The sequence below is a fragment of the Musa acuminata genome, chromosome BXJ1-4 (genome assembly GCF_036884655.1).
Source record: "Musa acuminata AAA Group cultivar baxijiao chromosome BXJ1-4, Cavendish_Baxijiao_AAA, whole genome shotgun sequence".
Classification (NCBI taxonomy): domain Eukaryota; kingdom Viridiplantae; phylum Streptophyta; class Magnoliopsida; order Zingiberales; family Musaceae; genus Musa; species Musa acuminata.
Window position 1 is genome coordinate 1,152,281 of NC_088330.1, and position 14,757 is coordinate 1,167,037.

A 14,757-nucleotide genomic window follows, 5' to 3' on the forward strand; every position below is an offset into this window, starting at 1 on the left:
TACATGAATTGGTCATGTATTGTACTCGATGTATATTTTTTTGACATTATAATTTTATGTCCGTCGTAGTTAAATTATTGGGTTAAATTATTGGATCAGTAAATATATCAGTTTGAGTTCTGATGCGGTCTCTAATGAGTTAAATGAGAAAAACAAGCAAGGGATTGATAGTTTGTAATCAGTGAGTGGGAACTTTTAAGTGATCAGATTCAAAGAAAAATATTAGAGTTTGACATTGATTTTTGTAATTGACCAAATGTATGTATATATATATATATATACATATACATATATACATATATATATATACATATATACATATAACAATTTAGACGCAGTGATCATTATGTTTCTATGAGGTTTAGACGGAGTATAGCTGTACTTGATCAGTATCAAGTAATTTGAATATGGAACTTTAGAACTCTGATAATATAATCAAATTATTTTCCAATGATGAGGTACCATTTGATTGCTAGGAGTCAGCATTAATCCTCTGCATCATCAACTCATCGACAGGCATATACTACATATCAAACCTATTCAAGGAATAGCTTATTGATAAAGAAAGACAACAAGGACAACAAAAATCAAGAACACAAACCCAAGTTATCATCATATGGGGTTTGATCTGAGAGAACAAGATGGGAAACAACTCCTCAAACATGGACTATGGTATTTGCTGTCTGTTTGCCGAATTATTACCCTATAATTATGCCGAAAGATTGATGGAATGAAGAAAATGTGTGGTGGATTCCATTGGCAGGGAGAAGGCATGTGCTGATGAATCATAATAGCATCGGGAACTACAGGCCCTGATCAATGAGGTAGTCACCCAACCTCTCCACCACCATGTTGCACTGTCCTGGAGTCATTGGCTCATCATAAATGCCAAAGATCATAGCTTGGTTAGTCTTCTTCACAGTGATGCCTCCTGATCCCTGCCATTGATAGCAAAATCATTGTTTTAGAATCTGAAACCTTCTTAAAATAAGCAAAACTACAGTCTTTAATATGGTGGGTAAGCCATATCCTTAATTTCTCCTCTCGACATATGGACCTAAAATATGCCTCTTGGATATGAATAACCTTTTAACTCTTTAGTACTAAATATGACGTTACAAAGAAGATAAAAGTATGAATATGAATGAATGTTCTTGGACAAATGATTTTACCTGTGTATAATAAATTTCAGAAATTATCATTATCCTATGAAGCCAAGAATGTATTCAATATAAACTATAAGATAGTAACATATTAAGAAAGAAAAATGTTACCTTCTTTCCACGGATTACAGCTCCAGACTCTCCTTGGATGACCATGTACTTTGTTGACCCAAGGAATAAACCGATTGGGGCAAGCGTTCCAGGTTCATTAAAATCATTTATTATGTTGGTGATTTCCTCAGATTTAAACTGAAAATTGACAATAAATAGAAGCATCATCTCAGAGAAGAGGGGAAAAGCAATCAGTGGAAGGGAAAACATTTCAATTGATCGCATGGATTTGGCAGGAAAAGAGGAGAGAGATGTCATTGGATTACCAAATGAGAAAAATAAGAGAAGGTATCATGGATTAAACATTAGAAATTAGCAGCACTACTTACAGATTATCCTGATGAAGCAACAAAGAATTAGCACAAGGCAGCATTATCAAATAAGAAATGAAAATCTAATTCACAATCTTGAGAATGCAATTAAAACTGGCAAGAAAAGCTAGGATATCAGTAGTGCATGCCAAATCAATTAGGACAATAGGATGTCAAGCATAAAACTACTTTAATTATGAACAAAATCATATTTTGATAATTATGTTGGACAATCCTGGAAATGGAAACTGCCATTCAAGATTGTGTCAATCACCAACACTATTCTTTCAATAAGTTGCAACATGAACTTAATGTGATTGGAGATAGATCTGCTTAGCTTTACCAAGATCATACTGTACACAAGCAAAATTACTCAGTATATAAGATCTTTTCATGCGAGAAATTTCAAGAAAAATACTTCGCAAAAATCACAGTATTCAACGATATGAACAAGTGAAAATTTTACACGAGAACACACAAAAAAAGAACAGATGTTGAAGAGTCATCGAATACTAGAGACTAAAAAGCTACAATTTTTGTGAAAATCTAAGACAAATTTAAGTCACGGAGCAAAATCAGAGTATTCAACAATAAGATCATCTGCAAATTTCAGAGGGTAGCACGAAATGAACAGATCTTTGAAGAGTTGCCGAATCATAGGGACTAAAAAGCTCCAAATGTAAGATTAAATTTTCATCATCAAACAGGCATCTCAATGAATATTGCCGAATTGCGAGATTCACACTACAAATCCAATTAGATCGTGTCACAGAAGACCACATCGGTGATGAAACAAATCCCGATCAGATCAAGTGCAACGACAAACTCCTCGATTACCCAACAAGATCAGACCAAGAAAAGGGGAATAAGGTGGGCAAGACCTGGGGAAAGGATGCACTCTGCGCCCAGACGCTGCCGTCCTGGCCGACGATCGCCGCCGCGGTGAGATGGTGGCCCTCGATCTCGCACATCAAGTGGTCGTCCACGTACGTTTGCCACGACATCGTCTCGCTTCTTCTTCTTCTTCTTCTTCCGCTTCTGCTTTCCCCTTCGGTCCGTCTCTCGGTCGCCCGCGCTTTAAAGTTGGTGTGGCGCGAGGGAGGACGGGTTAAATAGGGGAGGGGAGAGGAGAGCGGATCTGAAGTGCCGCCCCGCCACCCGTTCAACTCGATTGAAGAGTGCCCCCTTCAAGTCGGGCTTCAACGGTGCCGCTATTTTATCGTTCGCCAGGTGATTTAGCAAATATTACGGAATGACCCAGACCACCGACGGTCTCGATTGGATCTCTGACGGAGCAGGTCAACCAGATGGACGGCAGATGGAAGGTCTCCGTTGCTGCAGGGACGGGTTAAGGAGCGCGTTACTGTACCCGTCTAGGGACGACTCTACAGTGCGGGTCCCGCAATTGTAAAACTGTTCCTTCAATCACAGGGCTGCTATAAGGGTGGGTACGTGTAGCGGATCGAACAAGTATTGCTCAAAGGTTGAGACGTGGCTGTGTGCTGTACGCCTTTATTTTTTTGCTTTTCTTTTGTGGGAGGAGATTAAATAATTAAATATATAAATATTAGATAATTTCTTGGAGACAATCTCAAATTTTGGGTGTTTCCAGAGAAAAAAATCCTTTTATTTCTCATTGTGCCCCTCATATTCTTTTAATAAAATAATCAAGATATCTTTTTTCCATGAAAACTTAGTCGAATCGATCTCATATTAGACGTAACCAATTATAGTATATTTTAATAAAATTATAGTGAATAAGCTCAATAATCAAGAATTTTATGAGTCCAGTCAAAAACATTATAACTCTTTTTATTTAGTTATTTTTTATAAATCTTAATTATTAATTTTATCAAATATTTTAGGATTTTATAAAAAAAATTTATACAAGAACCAAAGATTAAATGATCATCAGGCTTTTCAATACAAGATTAAGAAAAGAAATCTTGTTTACAGGAGATTAAATGATTTTAAATTGATTGGAGATTCAGATTCAAACTTTGTTGACTATGTTTATACAAGAAAATTAACACTTGTACTATTTATTCCCTTTTGCTAGAGGAGTGATTTATCTCAATAATTTTAAATTATAAAGTCTATTAATTCTAATATAAGGGTAAACAATAATTTCTTAAATCCCAAATCACATCTAAGAGAATTTTATTTGTAGAGTGATGAAGAAAATATTTTTTAAATAATAAATACCCTTAAAATATGATAAATCTATAAGAATAATGTTAAGATGAAGCAATTTGCATGACGACATATATGAAAGGTTTAAAATTATGAAGTGGCATATCTATATATGTGAAATATATTAATGTACTATTAAAATTAAAGGGTCTAATATGCAATCTTCAAATTTGGAAAGGATTGATATATAAAAGGGACGTGCTTAAAACTAGGATGATGTTGAAGTACAAATTTAAGCTCATGTGATCATTATAGTTGCAAGACTCAACTATAGAAAATTCTCAAGTGAGAAGACTTTAATGATGCTTTGCATCTTTAGTCTAATCATTTAACCCATGTCCTATCTATAATTAACATTGTTTATTTAATCTATCAAATAAACTAAACTAGCGGCTTGGTTACTATGGGCGAGAGCACCAAATTCGATTGGAACAACTAATATTCCTTTTTGATTAGTACAATTGGAATGACTAAATTATACTCGTTAAGAGAAAATTCAATTTCTTATAGCTATAACACCTATGACGACTCTCGATATTAAGTTTCTTAATTTATTATGATCGAGATAAATTTTGTCAAGACGATGAAGATACTTTCACTAAGCCCTCTAATCTACCATGGAAATAAAATATTTTGAGAAATATAAGGTTTCTATTACAATTCTTTCAAAGATTTAAATTCACTTGAGAAGACTGTTTCCTATTTTGAGCGTTGGCTGTTATTTTACTCAAATCTTTCGAGGAATAATATAGTTGCTTTTTGTGTTCGAAAAGCCAAAAAAACGAAGCATTTTACACGGCCACCTTTTCTTGGATGCTCGCGTTTCTCCCTCTACGAAGACGGGCGCAAATGTGGGCCCCGATGCGGATCAGACGTAAACGTCCTCCCGACCCAGCAAACAAACCCAGGGGAGGGGGTTCGTCGAGGCACCAATGGACTCCCACCACCGCATCCTTCTTCGGATGACGTGGCTATCTACCATCGGTCGCGGCCGGGAAGCCCGGACGAATTAGCCGCGGGGTCAAACGATTCGCACGCAGTGGCAAAGTGGTGGTTTCCGAGTGGTTTCCAGGTCTAACTATTAGAAGACCTTTTAAATAAGACGACATCTCTCTCTCTCCCTCTCTCTCTCTCCACTCTCGTCGCCTCCCCCTTCTCCTCTCCGGCCAGCGTCACGAGAACTCCCAATATATAAAAGCAAAAGCGACTCCATCTTTTCCATTCCGTGACGACATCGAGGGAATTCCACCACTGTTGAATATTGTTATATAGACATATCGTACGCATGGCAACGATGGCTTCCTCCCAAAGCCTCCCGTCTTCCTCACTAGCCATTTTGTCCAGCAGTTGCCGCGATGCAGTCCGAGGCCGCTGACTCCCGCATCGACGCCGCCGCCGCCGCCGCGGAGTCCCACGAGCCCCAGTCGCCCACCGGCCGCCAGATCATCGACTTCGAGCTCCGCAACTCACTCCCCCGCGTCCGTGCCACCTCGCCGTCCTCTGCCGATCCTCCGCCCGGGCCTGCCGCTGCGTCGCTGGTCATGGGTACCGACCCGGGATCCACGCTCAAGATCGTCAAGGGAGAGTTCGGCTACGTCCTCGAGGACGTGCCCCACCTCACCGACTACCTCGCCGATCTCCCGGTGAGTTCACTCTTCTTTGGTCCTTTTATGCGTTCGGATCTGGGGGATGAAGGGGAACCCCGATTTCTGGTCAGAGGAGTGCGTGATCTTTACAGGGCAAGCAAGTTATTGCTTGATCTTGGCGTCAGGTGTTCTCTATCGAGACATCCCGCTAGATCGGAACCATCTAGATCAGATCCTAGTCTCAGGTCAGAGTGATTACTCGTGAAGGCCCTTGATGTAGCTTCTGGGGGCTGCCATTACAATAATCAAGAAATGGAGGAGAGAGAAGAACAAGATCTGAGATCCGGAGGAGGAACTTAATATGGATCTTTATCACATCAGGACCTCTTAATGTTGTCAGTTTTATGTGTTCGTCACCTTTGAAATTAGTCTCTTGGAAGTTAAATCTCAAGTGCTGTGATGATGCTTTTGCTACAGACATACCCAAATCCAATCAAAGAAAATCCAGCATATTCAGTTGTCAAGTATGCTCATTCACCCTGTCTCCTAATACCTTACATGAGTTTCCAACAGCTAATGATATTTTTGTTAATGTCATACCTTCCTGATCCATTAAACTCCTTGTTTCCTTTGCAGGCAGTTCTTCGTTAATCAAGATGATACTGTTCCAAAGAAGGTGAGGAGTGTCTTAGATGCAAGTGGAAAAGATGTTAATGGTATTTCTACGGTCTTTATTCTTTAATGACTAAAATTGGGTTTGTGTGGTCTATAGGTTGTTGTCCAGAAAGACAGCCCAAGAGGGATCCATTTTAGACGTGCTGGACCCCGCCAAAGGGTATACTGTATTGGTTGTACGCCTGAATGTATTGATCATAAATTGGTTTGAACACTTTTTAATTGACAGGTTACCTTGTATTTGTTCAGGTGTACTTTGAATCAGATGACGTGAATGCATGCATTGTAACATGCGGAGGTCTTTGCCCTGGGCTTAACACAGTGATCCGTGAAATAATATGTGGCTTGTCCTACATGTACGATGTCAACAAAGTTCTTGGTATCGAGGTCAGGGAAAATCTCTGAACTACATTTGGAGCTTGCTTTCTTAGGTCTTTTGCATAATGCTGCATGTACTTCATTTATGTGCTTTCTGTTGGTGCTTTTGTTGGACTTGTTGCATTGAAAATGAACTTGGCAGTGTATACATTTAGAGATGGATTGAACAAGGCTGCATCCGCAATTTCTTTATCACCTAGGCATTAACTTTTATCTAATAATTTTAGTATTTATGTGTTGCATACCACAAAATTGGAGCCTAAGTCTAAGCTACTTCTGGACAATTGCTTGGATTCTTTTTCTACCTTTAATTCTCAAGGATAGATACATGTTTCTGTGAGACTATCTCAATAAAACTGTCTACAGCTGACTGTATGATGAGTTTGGTTGAAAAATCAGTTGTCTAGGTACTTAGACTGCACATTCTTGTAAATTTATTCACAGTTAAGGGACTGGATATGAAAAGATGGGGGAATTCCTGTGTACCGTCATGATCTACAACATGCTAAAGCCTGTCCTGACTATTACTAGCTAATTGGTTCCGTTTTTGTCTATCTCCTATTTATGATCATCAAGGAGAAAATGCTTCCTAGGAACTTGGAAAACCTTCAGATATAGTCTGCAATGTTATTTGTGTACCATGGCAACTTCTTCATTGTAGAATTTACTAGGGGAGCTACTTTCTGTCCTAGTTGTATCTCCATTTAGGAACGACTCCTAGCTGTGTCTCCATTTAGGAATGACTCCTAGCTGTGTCTCCATTTAGGAATGACTATAAAGGTCAGTGCCCACCTTAAAAATCTTCCACCTGTAGAGGTTTCCTGATTTTGTCACTAGATAAATTTAGTTAGATTGATTTATCATGATCAAGCATCTTTAATGAACATCTTTTTTTCCTTTGAAACATCATAAATATCTGTAACTTCTATGGAGAGTACTTGAAATTGCACACTAGACAATCAAGGAGACTAGGAGCAATTAAATGCTGGAATTACGGATACAAAGATATCTAAGATATCTCCACGGTCACTTTGAGAAATCACATTTGTCTTGTCCGTATGTCCTGCATCTCCAAATAATGTAGCTGACTAGGTGTACATTCTTTTCCTGAAAAACATCTCATCTATCAGGTAGCAGGGACAATATTTTCAAGCATCAGGAGGCAAAATTAATATATATGATGATGACATCTAAAGACAATATGGGAGTTGAATCCTTTGTGGATCTTTTTCTGTATACTCCGTCATTTATGGTACTTCAATTGTTAACTAAGATCAATGTTTTTTACTTGGTCTGCACATCACTAATAACAGCAATCCTTCAAGTAATGAGGTATACCTAAGATGATTCTGCATCATAATACTATATGTTTCAAGTTTGGAACTTGTAGACAGTAACTTCACCATTTGATGCCTGTTTTTGAATGTAGGCTGATAATTTAAAGCAAACAGGACTCATATATGTTACGTTGATTAAAAATAGGTCGAGTTTGGCAGATGACGCATGAATGATGTTGCCTTGTCTAAGGATTTAAATCTTGATCCAATACCAGCCAGTTTGGGTAATCTACTAGACTGATATGGTATCGGTATACCTGATAGGATACCCGAAAATATATGGTATCAGTCAGTAAATACTGGAGGATATGCCCCGTCCCAACCGATATTTGAGAGTTGAAACCATGGTCTCGGCCATGGTACAAATTCCTTGTTTTGACACTAGAATGGAGGTCAATATGGTTAATGGCTTATGCTGTAGAAAAGTATGATGTTTTGTCAATTGAGAATGTATATTTTGGATTGGCTGCCTGGTCTTTTGCATGTATGATATTGCTGTAATGACTTGTTTATTGGCATTTATAGGGTGGATACAGGGGATTCTATGCTCGCAACACCGTACAGTTGACACCAAAGAGTGTAAATGATATTCATAAACGTGGCGGCACAATCCTCAGCACATCACGGGGAGGTCATGATACCTCGAAGATAGTTGACAACATTCAGGATCGTGGGATAAATCAGGTAAAGGAATGTGTTGCTTTGTATTGTGAATTCTATTTGTTTTCTGCAAGTTCAACCAATATTAGTTTTAGATTGATTTATGAAGAAATATTCATACTCCAGGTTTACATCATAGGAGGAGATGGAACCCAAAAAGGAGCTGCTGCTATTTTTGAGGTATAACCCAAAAACTTGCTCCACACAAGTATAATGTCACCTATCTGTTAATGCTATCTGACAACACATGAAGATATTTACTTTTCATGAAGGAAATTTATGGAGGCAACTTTATCCATAGTCGTCTAGGGTAAATTACTATTTGCTCCCTCCCTTGCTTTCGCTGATGATACCACTTCTGATGCAAACTTGGATTTCCATTTCTACTCTTCCTCCAAAGCTCTTCCTTTCTAGTGCTTGAAGAACTAATACAATCTACCTTCTCATTTTAGAATTTTATTCGATCTTTGTCTTAGGGAATTATGATCTCCATTTCTGGAATGTTAGAAGATGATAAGCTATCTGACAAGTTCTACTTGATTGTAACTTGCAGGAAATCCGAAGGCAGAACTAATACAATCTACCTTCTCATTTTAGAATTTTATTCGATCTTTGTCTTAGGGAATTATGATCTCCATTTCTGGAATGTTAGAAGATGATAAGCTATCTGACAAGTTCTACTTGATTGTAACTTGCAGGAAATCCGAAGGCGTCGCCTTAAAGTTGCTGTTGCTGGGATCCCTAAGACAATAGATAATGACATTGCGGTACAGCATTTGTTGTAAACTTCAATGAGCTTCCTTGTCTTGTTAACCACTTTATGATTGTTACATTTGAAGTGGTGATTTAGGTTATTGACAAGTCCTTCGGCTTTGATACTGCTGTCGAAGAAGCCCAGCGGGCAATTAATGCTGCACATGTGGAGGCTGAGAGTGTTGAGAATGGTATAGGCGTAGTGAAACTAATGGGTCGCTACAGTGGTATAGCTCTTTTCTTGGTAAAAATAACATCCGATAGTGATATGTGACATAATTTATTCTTAAATTGTTGGACCTTATGGGATGATTAACATGAAAAATAAAGATTGTAGATACTCAATTCTATTTAATAGATAACCTAATTAGAGATCTACTAGAGGCACTATCTCTTCATGTTGACATTTGATTAATCTGGCTCCATGTCTCAAACGTTTGCCAAATATGTGCATGCTGGCAAAGTTTTCTCCAGAACAGAAAACAGCCATGAAAACTTTAATATGATTCAAAATACGGTCTCAGCTAACATGAACTGTTGAATTTTATGTAGACTTGGATTATGTTGATTAATTTAAGACTTCATTGTGCAATGTGGATTATAAGCCTAAAATATTTAATGATGCAGGGTTCATTGCAATGTATGCTACTCTAGCGAGCCGAGATGTCGTAAGCATCATACTTACGTTTTTTTTGTATTAGTTTATTGTAGATGCTTTTATCCACTGGCTGAGGCATTTGGTTTTGGAATTTCAGCTATGGAATGATTTAAGAAATGACATGTCATTTGCCTTCTGGTGCTTCTTTTTTCTTTCGTTTAGGACTGTTGCTTAATTCCAGAATCACGATTTTATCTGGAAGGAAAAGGTGGTCTTTATGAATACATAGAGAAGAGGCTTAAAGAAAATGGACACATGGTAATTGTTGTTGCCGAGGGAGCAGGACAAGATCTTATTGCTGAAAGTATGAAGTCAATGGACCATGAAGATGCTTCTGGAAACAAGCTGCTTCTGGATGTTGGGCTTTGGTTGTCCCAGGGAATAAAGGTGAATTTTCATAATCAGATCAATTTCCTTGTCGATTTATTGCTTGTTCAATACGGATATTGCTAGATTGGACTTAATCACCTAGCAGCAAATGATTCAGTATGATTCATCTGCAGCTATTTGAAGAACAAATTATCCATAAGTCCACTATACTAATTGTTTTCCCTCTTTTTTTTTTCCTTTCTACCATGCAGAATTACTTCACAAGCAGACAAAAGATGACAATAAATCTTAAATATATAGGTATGTTGGCAGCCTTGACCCAATCAGATCCTCTTTAAATTGTTAGACGTAAATGTTTGTATATTGAAACGCAGATCCGACATATATGATTCGTGCAATTCCAAGCAATGCATCTGATAACGTCTATTGCACGCTTCTGGCACAAAGTGCAGTCCATGGGGCAATGGCTGGATACACAGGTTTCACTGTGGGGCTAGTTAATGGCAGACAGACATACATACCATTTGACGTAAGTATTATAACTATGTGATCAAAGCTCACTTGCTGAAATCAGGGTTTCCGGTTAATTCTATATTGACGACTGGAAATTTCACCTTAATTTAATGTCAAATTCCATGGAGAAATTTTTTGTGCAAATCATTTATCTTAGTTAATTTGAAAATCTAAGTCAAGGTAAAATCATGTTCTGATTGCATAATCTTCACTGTGACTATCAAATCCAGTTGTTCTTTCATTTCCAATGTGGAATACTTGTTTGCCTATGCATAATCATTGTTTAGAACTTTATATTGTGTCATCCGGTAACCTTCTGTTTTCTAGTGTGGGTAGTTATTTTCTGAGGAGCTTCTAGAGTAATGTAAATTGAAGAAACCGAATTTGTCTTCCAAATTACATTCAAGCAATATACGATATTTACAATTATGAGACTAGAAGAATAAATTTCAGAGGCTAGTGGTCTTGAGGTCTACTTTATATCCTTACATTCTTTACGAATACGTTAGTGTATGAGATATTTTCTGATTTGTTATATTGGTCTAGTGCATTTAGAGAAAGTTATGTGATCTTTTTGACTGTCATTAGAAGAATCATATTGGGAGTTGATTTATATTATCAGTACAAGGCCACACTGCATATGCATGTTCATGTATGACCCATATGCACAAATGCACCTTGATTATCTAGCTAAAGTGAAGATTTTATTTTGTTCATAAAAGAATGTTGTACATATTTTTGTATAGTTGAAATCTTTTATGTGATTTTGGAGATTTGAAAATCGTATGCCAAATGTACTTTAGAAGAGAAATTAAAAACATCATAAGAATCTCTAATCAATTGCTGATATTGGCATTAGCTTCTCATTTGTTGATAAAATCTTTCTACAACTGCAGAGGGTGACAGAAAAACGAAATAAGGTCGTCATCACTGACAGAATGTGGGCAAGGCTGCTGTCATCAACCAATCAGCCAAGCTTTTTGAGTTCGAAAGATGTCGAGGAGGCAAATATAAGAGAGGAGCAACCCAAACAGACATCTGGCGAGGTAAAATGCTTGGAAAATGGTTCTAGTTAATATGAAGGTTATTTAATAGCGTCGGCAAACCATTATCTTGTGCTTACATTGTTGACAGCGTGTGCCAGCATAATTAAGTGATATATTGTCTTCCAGTGGAGAAGCAACAAATCTTTACGATGTGTGCATTTATCAAATAAGTGCATCTAGATCATGATCAGTATGAGCTTAGCACCAAATAATCTATGGAATCATGTAGCAATGTATCCCACAACCATGGTGATTTTGAAGTGGTTTAATTATCACAAATCTATTGGTAAAAGTCTTCCCAAGTTTCTTTGGGTAGACAGTCAAATAGCATATAGCCATTCTACTTGTTCTCCAATTATTGTTGCTAGCATTCCCCAAGTTGTTTATCTACAGGAAAATTTGGATAGAGATCTACATGCATGCTTCCTCTTCTTTACTTGCGCAAGATACACCTTGGCATTACATACTCTGACATCAAATATTAGCAAACGGATAATACTCCTTGAAAGAGAGTGAATGTGGACTATGAAAAAGACCAAATGAACGGTAGAATAAATAAAATTTGTTTACCACAGAGAGGTAGTGTTTCCATTAAGTAAACACTGGCTTCTATTATATAAAGCATGTCAAAACACCTTCAAATAAATAACTTGAAACTTCCAAAAAGTTGTTGGTCAAAGGTTATAAAAGCTCGCTCACCTTGTCATTGCAGTTCCCATAGATGTTAGTGTGACTTTTTCTTGCTCGATGGATGCGTCTTCAAGCTAAATTCTTGGCTGCAGGTAAATATGAAATACCCAGAAACAAAGGATTCCTACAGACAGAAGCTAGAATTTTTGTTATTTTCTTTCCCATAGGAAGAAGATGATTTTTTTTTTTTGTGCTAGAAAGCCAACTCCTACGTGTTTCTTTAAGCATCGAAATCAATGTAATCTCATGCCTCCTACTGGAAGATGAAGCCTTTTTTTTTAACTAGAAAGGGGACTCAAAAGTGTAGTGTTTCTTTAAGCATCAAAACCAGTGTAAATCTGATTCCTACCTAAAAGAGGGTCAGTATGCTGAAACAACGAAACATTCTAATCTGAGTAGCCGCAGGGACTCGGGTTAGTTTCAGAGACAGTATCAGAAACCCTAATCGGAGAGTTAGGGATCGATGGAAGATCCTGGTTCGCCCCCAATTCGGGGGGACAATATTGCTCGCGAAACGTGATGGATTTACTTGAGAGAAAGAGAAGGAATGAAAGCGTACCATTGAGATCGATAGCCGAGAGCGACAGAGAGTATCGAGAGATCACGTTGAATAGAGAAGGCGAATGGAGATCGGAATTCTTTCAAATTCGTGAGGTCCGAAGCCCCTTTTCGACACTCTTCCTACGAACGAACCAGAGAAACCGCGTTTTCGCACGTGACATATTTATGTAAATTTTATCATTATCATTTTTATTTTCAATATATATATATATATATATATAATTAGAAGAAACATATTATCATTAAAAATTTTGATATAGCTTATATCTCATGAAATATTAAGATCCTCTCAGCGTGTCACTGTTTTTAATATCGATCTAAAAATTAAACATTACTAATCATAATTAACATTAGTAATGTTAACTAATTAGCAAAGTGTATAAACATATAAAATGCATAATTTTAGCATCATGATCAATTCTTAGAGAATATTGGTTTAAATTATAATCTCAAATAATAGTTAAATTTTGATGGCTAATGGAGATTAACTATAATGATGATATGTGTATGTTTTTAGTTTTTTAAGGAGTACATATAATAAACTTAAATTTATAATTATAAATACAAAAAAAAACATTAACTTTGTTTTTAATATAATATAAGATAATATATTTATTTTATTAATGGATACTTTATTATGGATATGTATATCGGTGTTTTCAGTTTAATTTATTAATTATTATTCACAAAGTTTTTAAATTGAAGAGATTCATTGTAATATCATAAACAAATAAATAAATAACTAAATAATAAAATTGGAATTAAGGATTGCAGAAAACTTGTGATAACAGAAAGCTTTCAGTCATAGCTTAATAATTGTTTTGTTGTCTTCTTTTGTGGGGCATTAGGCTGATGAAGACACAGGAAAAACTATTTATTAGATAATTTATTTTCATCAAATTTTTGCCTGACTAATTTGGGGTTTGCTGGCAGAAAATATCAATAAATTAAAAAAATAAAGATCTTGTGAATAATTTATTTCATAACACTTGGATTGACTGTCATGTTCTTTGTTCTTGTTTGACTATCATATCTCCTCTATCACCTCTGCAAGGAGATAAACAGTGAGATAAAACATATGGTAAGCATATTTCATCTTTACTCCATGAATTAAATCATGCATAATAAACAAAAAAAACATCAAAAGTTAAGATCATTGACTTCACCAAAGGAAAGCATGCTCTTCCATCTCATCAATATAAGTGGAATTATGAAAGGAACTCTAATCTCATCAACAGGTCTTACATCCTATGGATACAAGTAATAGATATTTTCAGTGAAAGATACAGATCATTTATTACGTGGAACACATCTCTTTCAAAAATCTCAAGTAATAACTTATATTTGAGATTGTCTCTCGATAGAATGTTATGTCATAAGACTTAACTTAACTTATGAGTTGATGAATGTCAACTCTATGACTTCCAATATTGAAGTGGACACTAAGTGAATATTCTTTCTTCGATCATGAGGGCCAATTTAGGTCGATTTTATTATAGTCAACCTATAATAACGACATGAATATCCAAGGAAATTTATGATTGACCTTATTATATATTTTATCATGAATCTTAATAAAGCATAATGGTTGATTCCTTACATGATAAGGTGAAAGAGATCGGGACGGAGTATCGCGATGCAACTATGTAAATAAATGAGTACATTAAAAATAATAAGACACCGATTCTCTTTCAATACTAAGTTAGATAAAATAATATACAAAAGTTAAAAAGAATAGATTTTTTCTATATGAAAGATATTCCGAGTGTAGAGGGTGACAAACATATTCTAT

The 14,757-nt window shown here is 36.5% G+C and overlaps 2 protein-coding genes and 1 long non-coding RNA gene across 6 annotated transcripts; 1 reads left to right on the forward strand and 2 right to left on the reverse strand.

Annotated features, from left to right (window-relative positions):
- Positions 1-537: 537 nt before the first annotated feature.
- On the reverse strand, positions 538-2,751 carry LOC135672269 (profilin-like). The gene is made up of 3 exons (XM_065180728.1): positions 2,467-2,751; positions 1,275-1,412; positions 538-938 (listed from the first exon to the last, which is right to left on the reverse strand). Exons 1-3 carry the CDS (start codon positions 2,587-2,589, stop codon positions 804-806), a joined length of 396 nt encoding a protein of 131 aa, XP_065036800.1. The 5' UTR covers positions 2,590-2,751; the 3' UTR covers positions 538-803.
- Positions 2,752-4,917: 2,166 nt separating this feature from the next.
- Positions 4,918-12,996, forward strand: LOC135585705 (ATP-dependent 6-phosphofructokinase 6-like). Of its 4 annotated transcripts, none has more exons than XM_065154857.1 (15): positions 4,918-5,421; positions 5,842-5,888; positions 6,001-6,040; positions 6,137-6,199; positions 6,289-6,426; positions 8,280-8,438; positions 8,541-8,594; positions 9,113-9,181; positions 9,265-9,394; positions 9,795-9,835; positions 9,988-10,212; positions 10,407-10,455; positions 10,530-10,684; positions 11,565-11,714; positions 12,497-12,996. In XM_065154857.1, the coding sequence occupies exons 1-15, from the start codon at positions 5,134-5,136 to the stop codon at positions 12,569-12,571; spliced, it is 1,683 nt and encodes a 560-aa protein (XP_065010929.1). In that variant the 5' UTR covers positions 4,918-5,133; the 3' UTR covers positions 12,572-12,996. The 4 variants fall into 4 exon arrangements, with proteins under 4 accessions (XP_065010929.1, XP_065010947.1, XP_065010940.1 ...); XM_065154875.1 differs by lacking the exon at positions 12,497-12,996 and adding an exon at positions 12,427-12,450; XM_065154868.1 differs by lacking the exon at positions 12,497-12,996 and adding an exon at positions 11,803-11,910.
- On the reverse strand, positions 11,949-12,527 carry LOC135640445 (uncharacterized). Its single transcript, XR_010497329.1, has 2 exons — positions 12,414-12,527; positions 11,949-12,182 (listed from the first exon to the last, which is right to left on the reverse strand). It is a non-coding gene; the product is annotated as an uncharacterized LOC135640445 (long non-coding RNA).
- Positions 12,997-14,757: the final 1,761 nt, after the last annotated feature.

What these genes read in the sequence shown, in the direction of transcription:
- LOC135672269 (XM_065180728.1), bottom strand. Translation starts at nt 2,589, where the DNA reads ATGTCGTGGCAAACGTACGTGGACGACCACTTGATGTGCGAGATCGAG. An exon ending in AGAGTGCATCCTTTCCCCAG is followed by an intron (nt 1,413 to 2,466) that starts GTCTTGCCCACC and finishes GTCAATTTTCAG; the next exon opens with TTTAAATCTGAGGAAATCAC. An exon ending in CTGTAATCCGTGGAAAGAAG is followed by an intron (nt 939 to 1,274) that starts GTAACATTTTTC and finishes TATCAATGGCAG; the next exon opens with GGATCAGGAGGCATCACTGT.
- LOC135585705 (XM_065154857.1), top strand. Translation starts at nt 5,134, where the DNA reads ATGCAGTCCGAGGCCGCTGACTCCCGCATCGACGCCGCCGCCGCCGCC. An exon ending in GAGCTGCTGCTATTTTTGAG is followed by an intron (nt 8,595 to 9,112) that starts GTATAACCCAAA and finishes TGTAACTTGCAG; the next exon opens with GAAATCCGAAGGCGTCGCCT. An exon ending in AATAAATCTTAAATATATAG is followed by an intron (nt 10,456 to 10,529) that starts GTATGTTGGCAG and finishes ATTGAAACGCAG; the next exon opens with ATCCGACATATATGATTCGT.